General features: G+C 48.9%; 1 protein-coding gene across 5 annotated transcripts in view; it reads right to left on the minus strand.

Annotated features, from left to right (window-relative positions):
* Window positions 1-7,842: 7,842 nt before the first annotated feature.
* The window catches only part of LOC144289218 (synaptosomal-associated protein 47-like), a 33,850-nt gene continuing 23,988 nt past the window's right edge, over window positions 7,843-17,704 (minus strand). The window contains exons 4-6 of one of the 5 annotated variants that reach the window (XR_013357212.1): window positions 13,094-13,257; window positions 10,268-10,316; window positions 7,843-8,852 (exon numbers count right to left, since the gene is read on the minus strand). Coding sequence is in view for 3 of the 5 variants with exons in the window: in XM_077857454.1 (XP_077713580.1) it covers window positions 13,111-13,257 (147 nt within the window). In the remaining 2 variants the exon portion in view is untranslated. Of the gene's footprint in view, window positions 8,853-9,706; window positions 10,317-11,411; window positions 11,877-11,910; window positions 12,566-13,093; window positions 13,258-17,704 lie in introns of those variants that run through there. The other 4 variants (XR_013357211.1, XM_077857454.1, XM_077857455.1 and 1 more) reach the window with 4 other exon arrangements.

The following is a 17,704-nucleotide window of genomic DNA, read 5'->3' on the forward strand; positions in this document are numbered from 1 at the left end:
TCTGCACTGAGCAAAACGACGAGAAGGAAGAACTCACCACAAAAGAAAGAATCAGAAACCGTACTCTCTGCCACAGAATGACATAATTTGGGTTACAATTCGATGTCAGAAAGCCAATTCAGAAGCACAATTATAAAGCTACTGGTGGCTCTAGAAAAAAACATAAAGGATTCAAGAGATGCCATGACTGCAGTATTTAGACCTAATAAGGCTGAAATTAAAAATCAAATAAATGAGATGCAATCCAAACTGGAGGTCCTAACGACAAGGGTTAATGAGGAAGAAGAATGAGTGATTGACATAGAAGACAGGTTGATGGCAAGGAAGGAAGCTGAGGGAAAAAGAGAAAAACAATTGAAAGATCATGAGGAAAGATTAAGGGAAATAAATGACAGCCTCAGAAGGAAAAATCTAGGTTTAATGGGGGTTCCTAAGGATGCCGAAAGGGACAGAGGATCAGAAACTGTATTTGAACAAATCATAGCTGAGAACTTACCTAACTTGGGGAAGGAGACAGGCATTCAGATCTAGGAGATAGAGAGATCTACCCCTAAAGTCAATAAAAACGTTCAACATCCGACATTTCATAGTGACCCTTGCAAATTTGAAAGATAAAGAGAAAATCCTTAAAGCAGCAAGACACGAGAGACCCCTAACCTTTATGGGGAGAGGTATTAGGTTAACAGCAGACCTCTCTACAGAGAGTTGGCAGGCCAAAAAGGGCTAGAAGGATATATTCATGGTCCTAAATGAGAAGAACCCGCAGGCAAAAATACTCTATCCAAGAAGGCTAGATTATTCATTCATTCAGAATAGAAGGAGAGATAAAGATCTTCCAAGATAGGCAGAAACTGAAAGAATATGTGACCACCAAACCGGTTTTGCAAGAAATATTAAGGGGAACACTGTAAAAGAAAGAGGAAGTCCAAGGAAACAATCCACAAAAACAGGGACTGAATAGGTATCATGATGACACTAAATCCATATCTTTAAATTGTAACTCTGCACGTGAATGGGCTTAATGATCACATTAAAGGTGCAGAGATTCAGACTGGATAAAAAAGCAAGAACCATCTATTTGCCGTCTACAAGAAACTCACTTTAGACCTAAGGACACCTCCAGCCTGAAAATAAAAAGTTGGAGAACCATGTACCACTCAAATAGTCCTCAAAAGAGAGCAGGGGTAGCCATCCTCATATCAGATAAATTAAAGACTGTAGTAAGAGATGAAGAGGGCACTATATCATATTTAAAGGATCTATCGAACAAAGACCTAACAATCATCAATACTTATGCCTTGAATGTGGGAGGTGCAAGTATATCAATCAATTAATAACCAAAGTAAAGACATACTTAGGTAATAATTCACTTATACTGGGAGACATGGACACAGAGCTTTCTGCAATTGATAGATCTTCTAAGCACACCATCTCCAAAGAGACAAGAGCTTTATTTTTTATGTAAATTTTTTATTTTTTATATAAATTTATTTTTTATTGGTGTTCAATTTGCCAACATATAGAATAACACCCAGTGGTCATCCCATCAAGCGCCCCCCTCAGTTCCTGTCAACCAGAAACCCCCACCCCCACCCCCTGCCCACCTCCCCTTCCACCACTTCTAGTTCATTTCCCAGAGTTAGGAGTCTCTCATGTTCTGTCTCCCTTTCTGATAAGTTACCTAATTCAGTCCCTGTTTTTGTGGATTGTTCCCTTGGACTTCTTCATAAAGAGGAATTTTAAGAGTTCCCCCTTAAAATTTCTTGAAGAGCTGGTTTGGTGGTCACATATTCTTTCACTTCCTGCCTATCTTGGAAGCTCTTTATCTCTCCTTCTATTCTGAATGAGAGCCTTGCTGGATAAAGTATTCTTGGCTGCATGTTCTTCTCATTTAGGACCCTGAATATATCCTGCCAGCCCTTTCTGGCCTGCCAGGTCTCTGTGGAGAGGTCTGCTATTATGCTAATATTTCTCCCCATGAATGTTAGAGATTTCTTATCTCTTGCTGCTTTAAGGATCTTCTCTTTATCTTTGGAATTTACAAGCTTCGCTACTAAATGTTGAGGTGTTGAGCGGTTTTTATTGATTTTAGGGAAGGATCTATTTCCTGGATCTGAATGCCTGTTTCCCTTCCCAGATTAGGAAAGTTTTCAGCTATGATTTGTTCAATTACATATTCTGGCCCTCTGTGTCTTTTGGCGCCCTCGGGAAACCCAGTTAAACGTAGATTTCTCTTACTAAAGCTGTCATTTAATTCCCTTAATCTATCCAGGACAAACAGTGTATGTTCTCATTCATTTGGGGAATATAAATAATAGTGAAAGGGAATAGAAAGGAAGGGAGAAGAAATGTGTGGGAAATATCAGAAAGGCAGACAGAACATAAAGACTCCTAACTCTGGGAAAGGAACTAGGGGTGGTGGAAGGGGAGGAGGGCAGGGGGTGGGGATTAATGGGTTACGGGCACTGAGGGGGGCACTTGACGGGATGAGCACTGGGTGTTATTCTGTATGTTGGTAAATTGAACACCAATAAAAAATTAATTTATTAAAAAAAATCTATCCTAATGATCTTTTAATTGTTTGTCTCTTTTTTCCAAGGTTTCCCTCTTTGCCATCAACTTGTCTTCTATGTTACTCACTTGTTTTTCTACCTCGTTTAACCCTCGTCGTTGGGACCTCTAGTTTGGACTGCATCTCATTCAATTGATTTTTAATTTATGCCTGATTAGATCTAAATTCAGCAGTCATGAAGTTTCTTGAATCCTTCATGCTATTTTCCAGAGCCACCAGTAGCTTTATAATTGTGTTTCTGAATTGGCATCCTGACATCGAATTGTAACCCAAATTCTGTAACTCTCTGAGAGAGAGGACTTTTTCTGGTTGTTTCTTTTGTAGTGAGTTCTTCCTTCTAGTCATTTTGCTCAGTGCAGAGTGACTGAAAACAATTTGTACTGGAAAAAGAAAGGAAAAAAAGAAAAAAAGGGGGGAAACAGAAAAAAACAAAAACAAACAAAACAAAAAACAAGAAACATTTAAAAAAAATAACAAGGAGGTGTCTCGTCTGATTCTAAATACGGTAAATCCTTCCACTTCCCCTGGAGCTTTCCAGTGCTGCTTGTTTAAGAACCTGCCCTTCCCCTTTCCTTCCAGCTGGTCTTCTGGGGGGCGGGGGCTGCTCTGCTGATTATCAGGTGTGTGCACCTGGGGGAGCTGCCCATCCCCTGCCAGGTGCATGGCTCAGTAGGAGCTATTTATCCTGTGAGGCCCCTACTCCTGGTGGCCCCGCTCCATCCCAGGCACATGGTGACATAGGGAGGAACAACACTGGCAGCAGCCAGCTCTCCAGCCCTAGAGTCAGCTCCCGCAGTAACTCCTGCAGCTCCCAGTCTGCGAGAGCCTGGAGGCTCCGGGTGTGGGGGGCACTGACCTGCACAGCTCGGGGTGCCCGGCAGCAGGAGCATCCTCGCTGTCCTGTGTCCTCCCGGGCCCTGCCTGTCCCAAGGGGATTGCCGGATCCTGGGCTGTGTCCCCTGGGCTCAGGGCTCCAGGGCCTGCGCCACTGGAATTGCTCTCCCAGGGCCGCACATCCCCCTCCTCAGGAAGCCGCTGCCAGAGCCACCATTTGAGCTGCTCCGGGCCCGCTGGGTGCGAGCTCCAGCACTTTTTGGAGCTCGGCCCATGGTGTGTGGCGCTCTCCTCACTTCCTCTGTTAGTGACCCTGGGAACCTGGGGGCTCTACTGCCCCTCCTGGGATCCTGCCCGAGTTCCCTGTGAGCGCCTTTCCGTCCAGGAAGGTTGGTGAAGTTCCTGATTCTCCTGGTCTGGGCTTTCCTGTCCTGGAGACTCTCCTGCCCGGCCTTAGTCCAGCTCCTCGTGGGGGCTATCCCCCACTGGAGTCTATTTATTTATTTTTCCATCTTCCTACCTTGATAGAAGCGCAAACTCTTCTCACTGTAGAGTTCCAGATGTTCTCTCTTCAAATCTCAGGCCGAGGTCGAGGAGGGCAAGACGGCGGGAGAGTAGGGTCCCCAAGTCACCTGTCCCCACCAAATTACCTAGATAACCTTCAAATCATCCTGAAAATCTACGAATTCGGCCTGAGATTTAAAAAGAGAACAGCTGGAATGCTACAGTGAGAAGAGTTCGCGCTTCTATCAAGGTAGGAAGACGGGGAAAAAGAAATAAAGAAACAGGAGCTGCACCAACCTTCCCGGGCGGAAAGGCACCCGCAGGGAGTTAGAGCAGGACCCCAGGAGGGCGGGGATGCCCTCGGGCTCCCTGGGACACTAACAGACACCTGCGCCCCCGGAGAGTGCGCCGAGCTCCCTAAGGGCTGCAGCGCCCACGGTGGACCCGGAGCAGCTCGGGGGGGCTCGGGCGGCGGCTCCGCGGAGGGGGCTGCGGGGCGGGAGCAGCTCTGGGGGCTCGGGCGGCGGCTCCGCGGAGGGGGCTGCGGGGCAGGAGCACGAATCCAACAGCACAGGCTCCGGAGCACAGGGCGCCGGGACACAGCCCAGGATCCGGCCTCCCCCGGGACAGGCAGAGGCCAGGAGGGCCCAGGACAGCAAGGATGCTCCTGCCCTGAGGTGAGCAGATCAGCGGCCCCGCCCCGGAGCCTCCAGGCCCCTGCAGATGGAGAGCTCTGTAGTTACTGCGGAAGCTGACTCCAGGGCTGCAGAGCTGGCCGCCGCCACTGTGGTTGTTCCTCCTGGGGCCTCACGGGGTAAAAACCCCCACTGAGCCCTGCACCAGGCAGGGGGCTGAGCAGCTCCCCCAAGTGCTAACACCTGAAAATCAGCACAACAGGCCCCTCCCCCACAAGACCAGACAGAGACCCCACCAAAAAGGAGAATTACAGACCAATATCCCTGATGAACATGGATGTAAAAATTCTCAACAAGATACTAGCCAATAGGATCCAACAACACATTAAGAAAATTATTCACCATGACCAAGTAGGATTTATCCCCGGGGGATGCAAGGTTGGTTCAATACATGTAAAATAATCCATGTGATTCATCATATCAGCAAGAGAAAATACAAGAACCATATGATCTTTTCAATAGATGCAGAGAAAGCATTTGACAAAATACAGCATCCATTCCTGATCAAAACTCTTCAGGGTGTAGGGATAGAGGGAACATTCCTCGACATCTTAAAAGCCATCTACGAAAAGCCCACAGCAAATATCATTCTCAATGGGGAAGCACTGGGAGCCTTTCCCTTAAGATCAGGAACAAGACAGGGTTGTCCACTCTCACCACTGCTATTCAACATGGTAGTAGAAGTCCTATCCTCAGCAATCAGACAACAAAAAGACATTAAAAGCAAATTGGCAAAGAAGTCGTCAAACTCTCCCTCTTCGCCGATGACATGATACTCTACATAGAAAGTAGAGTAAAAAGTCTCCACCCCGAGATTGCTAGAACTCATACAGCAATTTGGTAGCGTGGCAGGAAACAAAATCAATGCCCAGAAGTCAGTGGCATTTCTAGACACTAATGATGAGACTGAAGAAAGAGAAATTAAGGAGTCAATCCCATTTACAATTGCACCCAAAAGCATAAGATACCTAGGAATAAACCGAACCAAAGAAGTAAAGGATCTATACCCTAAAAACTACAGAACACTTCTGAAAGAAATTGAGGAAGACACAAAGAGATGGAAAAATATTCCATGCTCATGGACTGGCAGAATTAATATTGTGAAAATGTCAATGTTACCCAGGGCAATTTACACGTTTAATGCAATTCCTATCAAAATACCATGGACTTTCTTCAGACAGAACAAATTATTTTAAGATTTGTGTGGAATCAGAAAAGACCCCGAATAGCCAGGGGAATTTTAAAAAAGAAAACCATAGCTGGGGGCATCACAATGCCAGATTTCAGGTTGTACTACAAAGCTGTGATCATCAAGACAGTGTGGTACTGGCACAAAAACAGACACATAGATCAATGGAACAGAATAGAGAACCCAGAAGTGGACCCTGAACTTTATGGTCAACTAATATTCGATAAAGGAGGAAAAGACTATCCATTGGAAGAAAGACTGTCTCTTCAATAAATGGTGCTGGGAAAATTGGACATCCACATGCAGAAGAATGAAACTAGACCACTCTCTTTCACCATACACAAAGATAAACTCAAAATGGACGAAAGATCTAAATGTGAGACAAGATTCCATCAAAATCCTAGAGGAGAACACAGGCAACACCCTTTTTGAACTCGGCCACAGCAACTTCTTGCATGATACATCCACGAAGGCAAAAGAAACAAAAGCAAAAATGAACTATTGGGACTTCATCAAGATAAGAAGCTTTTGCACAGCAAAAGATACAGTCAACAAAACTAAAAGACAACCTACAGAATGGGAGAAGATATTTGCAAATGACGTATCAGATGAAGGGCTAGTTTCCAAGATCTATCAAGAACTTCTTAAACTCAATACCAAAGAAACAAACAATCCAATCATGAAATGGGCAAAAGACATGAACAGAATCTCACAGAGGAAGACATAGACATGGCCAACATGCACATGGGAAAATGCTCTGCATCACTGGCCATCAGGAAAATACAAATCAAAACCACAATGAGATACCACCTCACACCAGTGAGAATGGGGAAAATTAACAAGGCAGGAAACCACAAATGTTGGAGAGGATGCGGAGAAAAGGGAACCCTCTTGCAGTGTTGGTGGGAATGTGAACTGGTGCAGCCACTCTGGAAAACTGTGTGGAGGTTCCTCAAAGAGTTAAAAATAGACCTGCCCTACGACCCAGCAATTGCACTCTTGGGGATTTACCCCAAAGATACAGATGCAATGAAATGCCTGGGCACCTGTACCCCGATGTTTCTAGCAGCAATGTCCACAATAGCCAAACTGTGGAAGGAGCCTCGGTGTCCATCGAAAGATGAATGAATAAAGAAGATGCGGCTTATGTATACACTGGAATATTCCTCAGCCTTTAGAAATGACAGATACCCACCATTTGCTTCAATGTGGATGGAACTGGAGGGTATTATGCTGAGTGAAATAAGTCATTTGGAGAAGGTCAAACATTATATTGTCTGATTCATTTGGGGAATATAAATAATAGTGAAAGGGAATTGAGGGGAAGGGAGAAGAAATGGGTAAGAAATATCAGAAAGGGAGACAGAACATGAGAGACTCCAACTCTGGGAAACAAAATAGTGGTGGTGGAAGGGGAGGTGGGTGGGGGTGGGGGGACTGAGTGGTGGGCACTGAGGTGGGCACTTGACGGGATGAGAACTGGGTGTTATTCTGTATGTTGGCAAATGAACACCAATAAAAATAAAATTGTTACTTTGTGAGGAAAAGCGGGTGTATTCAGGGATAAGAGAAGGGCAATTCAGGACAGTAATGGTTTTTCATTGGCTGGACTGCAGAGGTGGGGAATTTCTGATAGGAGCTGCAATGCACACCTTGTCCTTTTGGGGCCTGTAACTGCTGTAACAGATGCACTTCTCTTGGGGTTTGTAATGACAGCTCTTCGTGTGAGGGACACCCAGAGGTAGGCGTGCCCTTCTGCCTGCCCCCACCCCTCCCAGGGCAAGTGCCCCAGAGCTTCCGAACAAGGGTCAGCCTCACTGACCTCCTGCACCTGCTGCATGGTCAGGCAAGGGGGGGGGGCAGCCTGGGGCAGTGGTGTTGGGCTTTTGGAGCACTTTCAGGAAAACCTGTGAGGCCCTGACTGTCCCCCACATCCAGCTGGGTTTCTGTACCCTACAACTAGATGGATATTGTGTGCAAGATCGTAAATCCGAGAAACCACCAAGGAGCTGACACGGATGCAAACACACAAAGGTTTATTTACAAGCTCGATCTTGGGTCCAAGTATACCCAACACAGCGGAGCAGGGACTTGGATGCAGAAGGGGGTTACAGCTGGTTTTTTTATAGGGTGGTCTAGGGGATTTTCAGAAGGGGTGGAGGAATTTCTCAAGTTCTGTTTACATTCTGATGTCGGGCTTTCAAGGGCATTGAGCTCTGTTCTTTCTAATATGGGACTTTCTACTATGGGCGTGGGCTCTGTTGTCTTTCTGATATGGGATTCTCTGCCGAGGACATTGAGGACATTCTGCAGTTTTTCCTATAAAGTTCAGCTCTTATTCACCGGGGCCTAAGTTGGCTGTACTTGTGCTAATGCTAAACTTGAGGTGGAATGGCCTTGATTTTTCTCGGCTTCCACAATGGACACAACGGCTTTGCTCCCTTTAGTCAAGATGCCCCTTCTGTAACCTTCCCACCTTCCAAGCAGAAGGGTCAGCTGAGGAAAGCAAGTCACCTGTCCTTCGGCTCACACTTCTCTCCCTAGGGTGCAAGGGAAAGGCAGAGGTGGGGACAGGAGATGCTGAGCAAAATCTGAAGGGCCCTGAGGAACCCAGTGGGGGAAGGTGCCAGAGCGTCTTTGAGGTCCCGTTGCCTGCAGTTGTACGTGATGGGACGCCATGCTTTGAGGACATGCCTGTCCACACCTGCAGGAGCCCCAGACACACAGGCCAGGCTGACAGAGCTGTCTCCACACTCGTCACCCCCAGCTCCTGCAGCAGGAGGGTACAGGGGCTCCCTTCCCTGTACCACAGCCCTCCACTCCTGATAACTGAGAGCCTGGCCCCTGTGTAGCTCTCCAGGGCTGGGAGGAGCCCCTGGATCTGCAAGTCAGTACCTTCCCTGCTGAGGAAACCCAGGGAGGAGCCTGAGGGCCCTTCTGGGAAGCAGGACCACCCTTGCCTCCAACCCTGTGGCTTTTCATTTTCAAAATGAATCAAGGAAATTACCTCCTCAACAGGCTGACTGCTGTTCCAAGTTTCCAGATGGGTGCCAAAAGTCTGAAATATTATGTGGATGTGGAAATCAGTTGCAAATGTGAAAACTGACTACAATTTGTGTGTCTTTCAAGTTTTACTCCAACCTATAGCTAATAATTACACTGGCAGCAGTGAGAATGGAGGGGGTCCTCACAGGTGAGGCTGGTAGTCTTGCGCCAGGGTTGATGCCTTAACCTGCAGAGCTGCCTCCAAGAGAGCATTTATCAAACTCCAAACCCAACCCAACCCAAAGCCCCAACCCTCACTGACTGCACAGCCAAGTGTTTCTGTGGTGTCTGAAAATGTCTCAAGCATGTTTGTATTTTCCTCTCCTAAAATTTCCATGCATGATAATTTGGAGCCTGTAGAGAAAATCATTTGTAGAAACCATCATCAGTCACCCTCCTCCCCTCTCCTAGCTCTAGGAGGAGACTATGTGCCATTACTGCATCTGTGAACCTGGGGATGGGGTGTGGGCCTCCTGGTGACGACCCTGGACTCAGCTGCAGTCACCTGCAGTACTGCCGTGCTGTTGGCCTCCTGGACAGAAGGCCAGGTATAGCCTCCTAAGGAACACACACCGCCTGTCCTACAGCTTGCATGCATAGAACGTGTCTAAAATTCAATTAGTTCAAAGAATAAAATCAAAACAAGAAAAACAGGGACGCCTGGGTGGCTCAGCAGTTGAGCATGTGCCTTTGGCTCAGGGTGTTATCCTGGGGTCCTGGGATCGAGTCCCATGTCAGGTTCCCTGCATGAAGCCTGCTTCTCCCTCTGCCTGTGTCTCTACCTGTGTGTCTCTCATGAATAAATAAAATTAACAAAAAGAAAACAAGAAAAACATTTCCTAACACATGAAATAAATGACACTCAAATGTCACAGGCAACTTTATCTGAAGACATCAAGTCCAGGCTGTGGTCTTGTAAACAGCACACCTCAGATGTTGCAACAGACATCATATGGTTCAAAACAGGAAGCAGTGAATTCTGGGCCTTTTATAGAAGTCCGCCCGTCCCTACCCGAAACAAACTGATTAACCTCAGGATTGTTTTGTCCTGATTGAAAAGCAGCAGTATCATGTCACCACAATGCTGATTTGTGCTGCTCTAAGATTCTTGCATTTTGTCCAGTTATGTTGAGTAAAACTGAATTCGAGACATTTTGTGTTTTGGGAAGCGCAAATACCTCACATGGTGACAACAGACTAACATAATCCAACCCCATCAGTGAAGAGCAAACAGATTTAGGGGCAGGAATAAAGCACATGGTGACCTCAGCCCCCACATGGACTGAACGGCAGTGTCAGAGGTCAAGGCCCATGTTAGGAAACTGAAACAGGAAGGAGGAGATGCCACAGGCTGCCTTCAAACAGCCAGCTGCTACTGACAACGGTTGCAGAATAGGGCCCCTGACACTGTCCAGATAATCTACTCACCTGATGCAGAAGAACCAGGCTCCAGCCATCCCACCACTGCTGGGGCCACCTGAGGAGCACAGGAGAGGTCACTAGCCTGACTACTCACCTACTTCCCCTGGTCCAGCATTCAGGAGAACTCAGTGTGCACTCCCAGTTACATTCTCTACAAGAGTCCAAAATGCAGAGGCAGAGCCCATCCACCCACACTAGGGAGTAGTACGAGGAGGAGTGAATACACAAAAGGGAAGAGTAGTAAGAGATACAGTTAGAGCACCTGGGGTGGGGAGCTGGAGGGGGTGACCTCAGGGCCCTCAGGGGATCAGAAAGGCATCAGCACCCTTGGGGATTCACAACAGCATCAAGGGTGGGGCACGTTTGATTTCCCCTTGGCTGCTCAGGGCTCTCCACACAGGGATGTGGAGAGAAAGACAACGGGTCTGCGGCCCTCGCTTTGCCTGCTCCTTAGAAATACTTGAGAAGCATGTTTCCCATAGACTTTGAGGAGCCTGGGGTCAGTGTGTGTACACGCACGCATGCACGTACATGTGGGTAGACACACGTGTGTGCATTTTCTGAGTCCCTAGTGTAAGGCCAGAGCACAGCTGTCACTCAGAACCATATGCTCCATGTCTGGGATTGTCACTCCTGGGGTGCTGTGACAAGTGGCAGCTTCTGGGCACACAGCCTGCCCACCTGCACTTGCCCTGGGCCCAGGGCACGGGCTGCCTTTCCTCCAGCATTCTTCCTCACTCCATAGGATACCATCCAGCCAACACCTCTGGGCAGTACATAACCTCTCAGTGACTGTGCTTGTTGACACATCTACACATCTGCTGTGCCCTCCCTGCCCTCTTCAGCACTGAGCATGAGCAGAAGAACTGCATGGGGCTCAGATCTCTGGAGTGGCTGTGAGCTCTGAAAGCTCCATCCTCATCCTGCCAGGAAAAGTCAGGAGCAACCACTCACACACCAGCATCAGTCAGAAACCTTGACGGGACAGGTGCAGCGGAGGTTGGGAAGTCCAGACCAAATAATGCAGCTAGAGACTAGGAACAGAATTCACCAAGAAGTGAAGAATTAGAAGACCCCTATGAAGGATACTTTTTGGAAGTGCTACTTCTTGTGTCTTTTTTTTTTTTAAAGATTCTAAAGATTTTAAATATTTTTTAAATATTTTGAAGATTTTATTTATTTATTCATGAGAGACACGAAGACAAGCAGAGACACAGGCAGAGGAACAAGCAGGCTGGAGGGAATACGGGACTTGATCCTGGAACCCCGGGATCATGACCTGAGCCAAAGGCAGGTGCTCAACCACTGGGCCATCCATATGCCCCTTCCTGTGTCTTCTCGAACAGGTCAGCTTCCAGAAGTCACAGCACTCCAAAATTCACATCCACACCACACCTCAGAAATGAGACCTTAGTGGAAATTGTCACACGATGCAAAGGCTGATCCTGGCTCAGGGCGAGCCAGATGTCCTTATGAGAAAAGGAGATTTGAGATGACCATGTGGTGACAGAGGTAGAGACTGGGGAGACATGGTCATGAGCCCAGAATGCCTGGGGCCCCTCCAGGTGGAGAGCACGGCCACGACACCTTGACTGCAGACTCCTGGGCTCCAGACCTGGGAGGGGACAGAGCTTGGTGTCCCGAGACCCTCATTTATGGTATTTCATTAGCATCCCTAGAAAACTAGCACTGTGCCTGCCCATTCACTCTTCAAACCATCCAGGACCCAGAACGTCAGCACGGGGCCTGCCGTGCAGTCTGATAGGGACACCTTGGCAAGGTCTAAAGGCGTCTCTGTGCACAGCCCTCCTGGATGCTACTGCAAAGCAGTCTGCAGGTGGCCTATTTGGCTGTGATAGGGGAAGGGGTCTCCCACTTCTCCACTTTGGCCTCGTCCTTCCCTGAGGGGCCCTTTCACTAAAACCAAGTTTTAGTTTCACCAAAACTAAGCAAAAAGCAGCATGACGGCACATCTTCAAAATATATTCTAAACCATGATTTCTCTTTTGTTTCTGGATAGAAATAGAGCAGTTAAAGAAAAAAAAATCAACACTTTTTAAAAGAGGTGCAGTATGTATTATTTTCACACTTGGCTACAAACTGGACAAGAATATTCTAGGTGTTCACAGAAAGACCTACAGACATACTGGAGGTCACAGTAAAGCAAAAGACATAGGCCCGTCTTCCAGAGAAGAATGGAACGAAGTGACATGAGAGGGGCCCATGCAGAGCAGCCCACAGAGGTGAGGCAGATTCAAAAATCAGCACATTTCTTTCACAGAGTTTTAAATTGCCCTTTTACACCTAGCAAGAACAGAGAAAGAATGAAAATTCAGCTAGTGGGGATGCTGGCCATGCAAAGCAGCCACTGGGTGCAGCCAGCTGTGCGGGTAAGAGCCTTCCTGTTACTGTGGACCCTCTGAAGGGCTCCAGTAGGAAGGGGGAGCCGAGGCCTGGGGGGAGCAGGGAACTGGGACCTGAGGGGAACGGGGGAGCAGGGGAGCTGGGGCCTGTGGGGAGTAGGGGAACAGGGGAGCAGGGACCTGGGGCCTGGGGGGAGTGGGGGAGCAGGGCCACCATGGCAGGGGCTTGGGGGGACTTGCTGGATCTGCAGGCAGACCTCCCTCTCCTGGAGCTCCCCCTTCCCTGCCTGTATCATGGCAGGAATCACATCACAGCAGCCCTGCACCCTGAGGCAAGCCCACAGCTCCTGGCACAGGGCCTCCACCTACTAACTGGCCCCTGGGACGACTTCCCAGATTTTTATGTAGGAAGCATGCAAGTGTTGAGGACAAAGTCCTCAGGGAAGCCACTGTCATCAGAACCAGTCACCTCTCTGCTTTCCAGTCCTAGGTCAGTTTCTTCGTACGTTGGTTATGCTTGTCAATGGTTAAGGTGGTCCGGTCAATGGCTGCGGTGATGCCGTCCAGGACGTCATCCTGCCTCTCCAGCTCCGTCTCAGTGTCCAGTGCGAGACTCTTCAGCTTCCTCAGGATCTGCAAGAGCAGCATACATGGCAGGAGGGGCTGCCTTCTCTTAAGCTCTCAAAAATAGACACTATTTCTTTCCATCACTTTTGCAGTACTTAGGAAATTCTGTGAGTCAGTGGGGATGACAAACCCTCTGCCCTCCAATCCCGGGTTTGGGTCTCAGCTCTGCTGCTGACCAGCACTGACCCCCAGGGCTGCGGAGCCTGCCCTCTGGCCAGCTCCAGCCCCCTCCCTCCTGACGATGCCCCAGGGCACTGCTGTTCCAGCCACATAGCAGGGGAGGGCTGGCTCAGGGCACAACCAGGCTCCGGCTCTGACCAACCACTGTCTCTATTACCTGTATGCACCCACTAAGCCAAATCCCTTTCTTCCTGTTTGAAACATTTCACAGATACATACAAATAGCCCGAGGCCTGGAGCAGCCTCAAAGCACAGTCCGTGGGGCCCCTGTAAAAAGAGGTGGGCTGGCCTGGAAGCATAGGCCCCAGGGCTCTGGGAGGCCAACATCTTTGGGACTCATGTCACATGTCAAAACGTCTCATACGCTGGTAAGAGCAGCCACTTTACTGCAATCCTACTGAGGCCACTTGCATTGAGAAATGTGCTTTAACTACATGCATGGTGAGCCTGCATTTAAAAATTTAGTATCCTCAAGGTAACAACAAAAAGGAAAGATTTTAAGAGAGATCTTAATGACCAACTACTTGCAATAAATGTTAATACCTCTTTTAGGGAAAGTTTCAGATCACTGGTTAGGTCAGGACAAAGGAACTGCAGAACATGAATCATCAGAGGAGCCCGGGGCCTGTTCCCCATGTCAAAGGCCTCTGTCCCTTAGGGACGGATGTCAGTGTGGGCAGCCTGGGTGAGCATGAGAAGGGCCCCAGATCTAACTTTACTGGCACCACACCACGCCGCACACAGAGATCACTGTCGCAGGCACAGCCAGGGACACTGCAGCCTGAGACCTACTGTCATCATGGAGACCACACAGCACCCCAGGGGAAGGCGTGACACTCCCTGTGCATTCACACAAAGTGACCCTGTGCTGCCCACCCTGTGAGAGAGCTGCTTCATCGGATACAGGAGGAATGGAAGGGAGGAGGCAGGGAGGTGGCTTGGAGTGTAGTAAGATCAACTCCTTCCTCAGGAATGGTGAGGCTGCAATGAGCTCACAAATGTGAACAAGCTGTGAAAACTATAAAGTGGGATGTGAGGCGCCCCCGCCAAGTCCTGGAAGGGCTCCGCTGCAGGAGGGACCCGGTGGTGAGGAGCGCTAGGGCCATCTGCAGTCACAGGCGCTCCTGACAGAGGCAGGACTTACCCCCCATATCTCTGCACACAAGCATCATCCCTGGGAGCTCCGTCTAGGCGCGGAGGAACAAATCCTGACCCAAGGTCGCAGGCTCAGACACCAGCCTTTTGCACCCTCTGGGAGCCGCTGAGTCACTGGAAAAACTGGACGGAGCTCTGGAAAGTATACTGTGGGGTCAGTCAGCTCTGAGGGACGGGCTAGATGACCTAATACAGGAGGTCTTTTCCATCGCGTTCCTATGACCTCATATGGCTGAGGCCCAAACAGCATAATAAACAGTCGCTGCTCACCATCACCACCGTGTGAGGCAGGTCCTCGCGCTCCGTCTTCTCTGCTCAATGACCCCTCCCAGTTGGCCTGTACTTTCAGTGTTCTAATGAGGTTGCTCCAGCAGGTACATTCACATTATGGCCCTGAGGAGACTGGCCTTGGCCACATGTTTGGTTATACCTGACTTCACACTCAGGAGTGGTACCTCCACCCCCCTGCCTTGTGCTGGGCAATGAGGCCACATGCACTGTCCACCACCTCCATGTCCTTGTCAACCATGTAGTGTCCTTCAGAACCACCTGGCTCTGAACTGTGAGCAGTCACCACCATAGCTGTGTGGATGGCCGGGTGCAGCCTCGCCACAAGGCAACAGATGCTTCCTTCAGAGCGGGGCATCCACTGTCCTGTCCTGTTCCAAGACTCACACCACAGATAGAAAATCAGGACATGGGGCCAGAGAAGAAAGTAAAACCTGTCCTGAGCCTAGATGACAAGCACCGCTGGTGATGCTGTGGCACCTGTGTGAATACCCATACCCATACGCTGGCCTGGGGACATGACACTGGGGGTAGAAGTGCATATCCACGCAGCTGTTTCCTGGTTTCTCATCCACAGTCATCCCTAATGAGGGCATGTAATGTCTCTGTGAACCCTTGCACTAACTGTTGCACACACGGGGCTGAGAGACATGTGCAAGACCCCGGGCTCTGCAGCGAGTGTGCACTGTGTGGCCCTGGTGTGATGAGCTCGTGGACGACAGGTGTCACAGCACCAGTGACACTGACAGGAACTCCACACATTCCTTAGAAAGGCAAAAGGGCCCTTGCCAGGGATTGCTAGCCATTCAAAGAGCCGTGAGAGGAGGGCACCAGCCCCAGGCCTGCTCTTGGAGCCCTGAGACGCTATGGCAAAGGTCCCACATAAGGAGGGCCACACCTGTGACTTTACATTTTTTAATGCTCACATTTTCAACAGTAGAAACAGTAAGCATTTTTTTATTTAAGTAATCTCTACATCCTGATATGTGGCTTGAATTCACGACCCCAAGATCAAGAGTCACAGGCTCCTCCAACTGAGCCATTCAGGTGCCCTATAAAAAATGGTGTTATTAATTTGAACACATCCTGTTTAACTCAATTCAATAAAAATATTATCATTTCAACATAGAATCAATATAACGAATTATTAACGAGATATGGTCTTCTATTATGTGAAGTTGTAGCAAGCTGCTGAGTGGTATCCTCACAGCACATCTCCACACCCTCCCCCTGAGCACCGTCCCCCATGCCAGCCCCTGTGTGGGCATCTCCCCTCCCTATCATGGCAGCAGCAGCGGGAGGAGTCTGTGCCTCCTATACAGAGATAACAGACACACAACTTACTTCGTGAGCAAGACCAACTGATGTGCCTATGCAAGTTGAGCATTTTATGGAGTCTATTGTGTAAACACGGGCTCGTTCCTGTTGAACTGTCTGATTCTGAAAATGTCTCACCGAGACCCCTCCTCTGTGGCCTGTGGAGAGCCCGGCTGACCCGCCAAAACTGCGCTTGAAATGAATACTACAAAAACACGTGTGATCTGCGTAGCTACCAAGTCTGCAAAGAAAATCACCGAGCAAGTCTTCAAAGTAGGAACCTCAAGTCCTGGTCCAGTGTTTTTCTCTTTAAGGAATGAATGAGAGAAATTAAATGCCATCATGTGCATGCCATATAACACGGGGTGGAAAGAATGGGGAACAGGAAGTCTGGCCAGACCTTCACACAGTTGTTACTTCTGCGGCCCAGGATGACAAGCTGTCTAGTCATCGGTGTGTCTTGCCGCCAGCCTCTGAACTATCAGCTGGCTGTCCCTGGGCTCTGCCTCAAGCCCCTGCCACACCAGTAAGTCAGCCCGGTGACCAGCCATCTCTGCAAGCACGTCCACCCGACACAGAAACTGTCCAACTGAGCTGAGGAGAAAGTGACTTTTATAAACTCCAAAGAAATACACAGGCACAGGTGAGACACAAATGTGTGCCGGCATGGTCCGGAATACTCAGCGATCTGCAGCCCGGAGGGGCAGAGGTGCTCAACTGTGTCTGCACAGCAAGCTCCGTTCTCCACGGGCAGGGTGCAGGTGTGTCCGTGACCCGGGCTGGCAGTAGGAGGCACCACGTGCTCCCCAGGACACAGCAGACATCACTACGTTCTCCTCTGCTCTGGCCACATGCCCTGACAGCTTCTACCTCCTGGCACCACAGATCTTGGGACAGCAGCACAGATACGAGCAGAGACGGACATGTTTCCACCTTGTTTATAAAAACGGAAAAACAGCTCATCCAGCAGAGGAGGTCCGCTGACCAAAGCAGATGCATCTCCATGTATGCACCTCACAGCAGCCATCAAGATGTGGGAAGCAGGGAGTCGGAGGCCCAGCTCTGCTGCGAGCTGTGCCACCAGGACCCCAGGGCGCCCAGCCTTGTGGAATCACTGCATAATGGCAGCAGGGGAGTGGCGGTGCACGGAAGCATGGGCCTTGATGTGTCCAAAACATCTTTTATGTACTGGTGGCCTCATGTAGGGTCTGAAAGAAAAGAATGTTTGGTTGTTCTTCATGATAAAGCTCCAGGATTCTGAGTATTACTGTATTAATATGAAGCACCTAAAGTGAGGTTAGAATTAGCTAGACTGTCTGCCCTGATCTTGTTATTAAGCTGACTCACTGAAAAACTGTGAATTTTCTTGCAGTGAGAAATTAGCAACCATTTAAGAACAGAGCTGGGATAAATCAAGCTGTCTGCAACTCCAAATAGTTCTTCCAGTTGGGGCCATTAATATGCTATAGAGAAGGTAAAGAGGGAAAAATTGGCTTCCAGCACAGCCAAAGCT

Source organism: Canis aureus, chromosome 18 (genome assembly GCF_053574225.1).
Source record: "Canis aureus isolate CA01 chromosome 18, VMU_Caureus_v.1.0, whole genome shotgun sequence".
Lineage (NCBI taxonomy): Eukaryota > Metazoa > Chordata > Mammalia > Carnivora > Canidae > Canis > Canis aureus.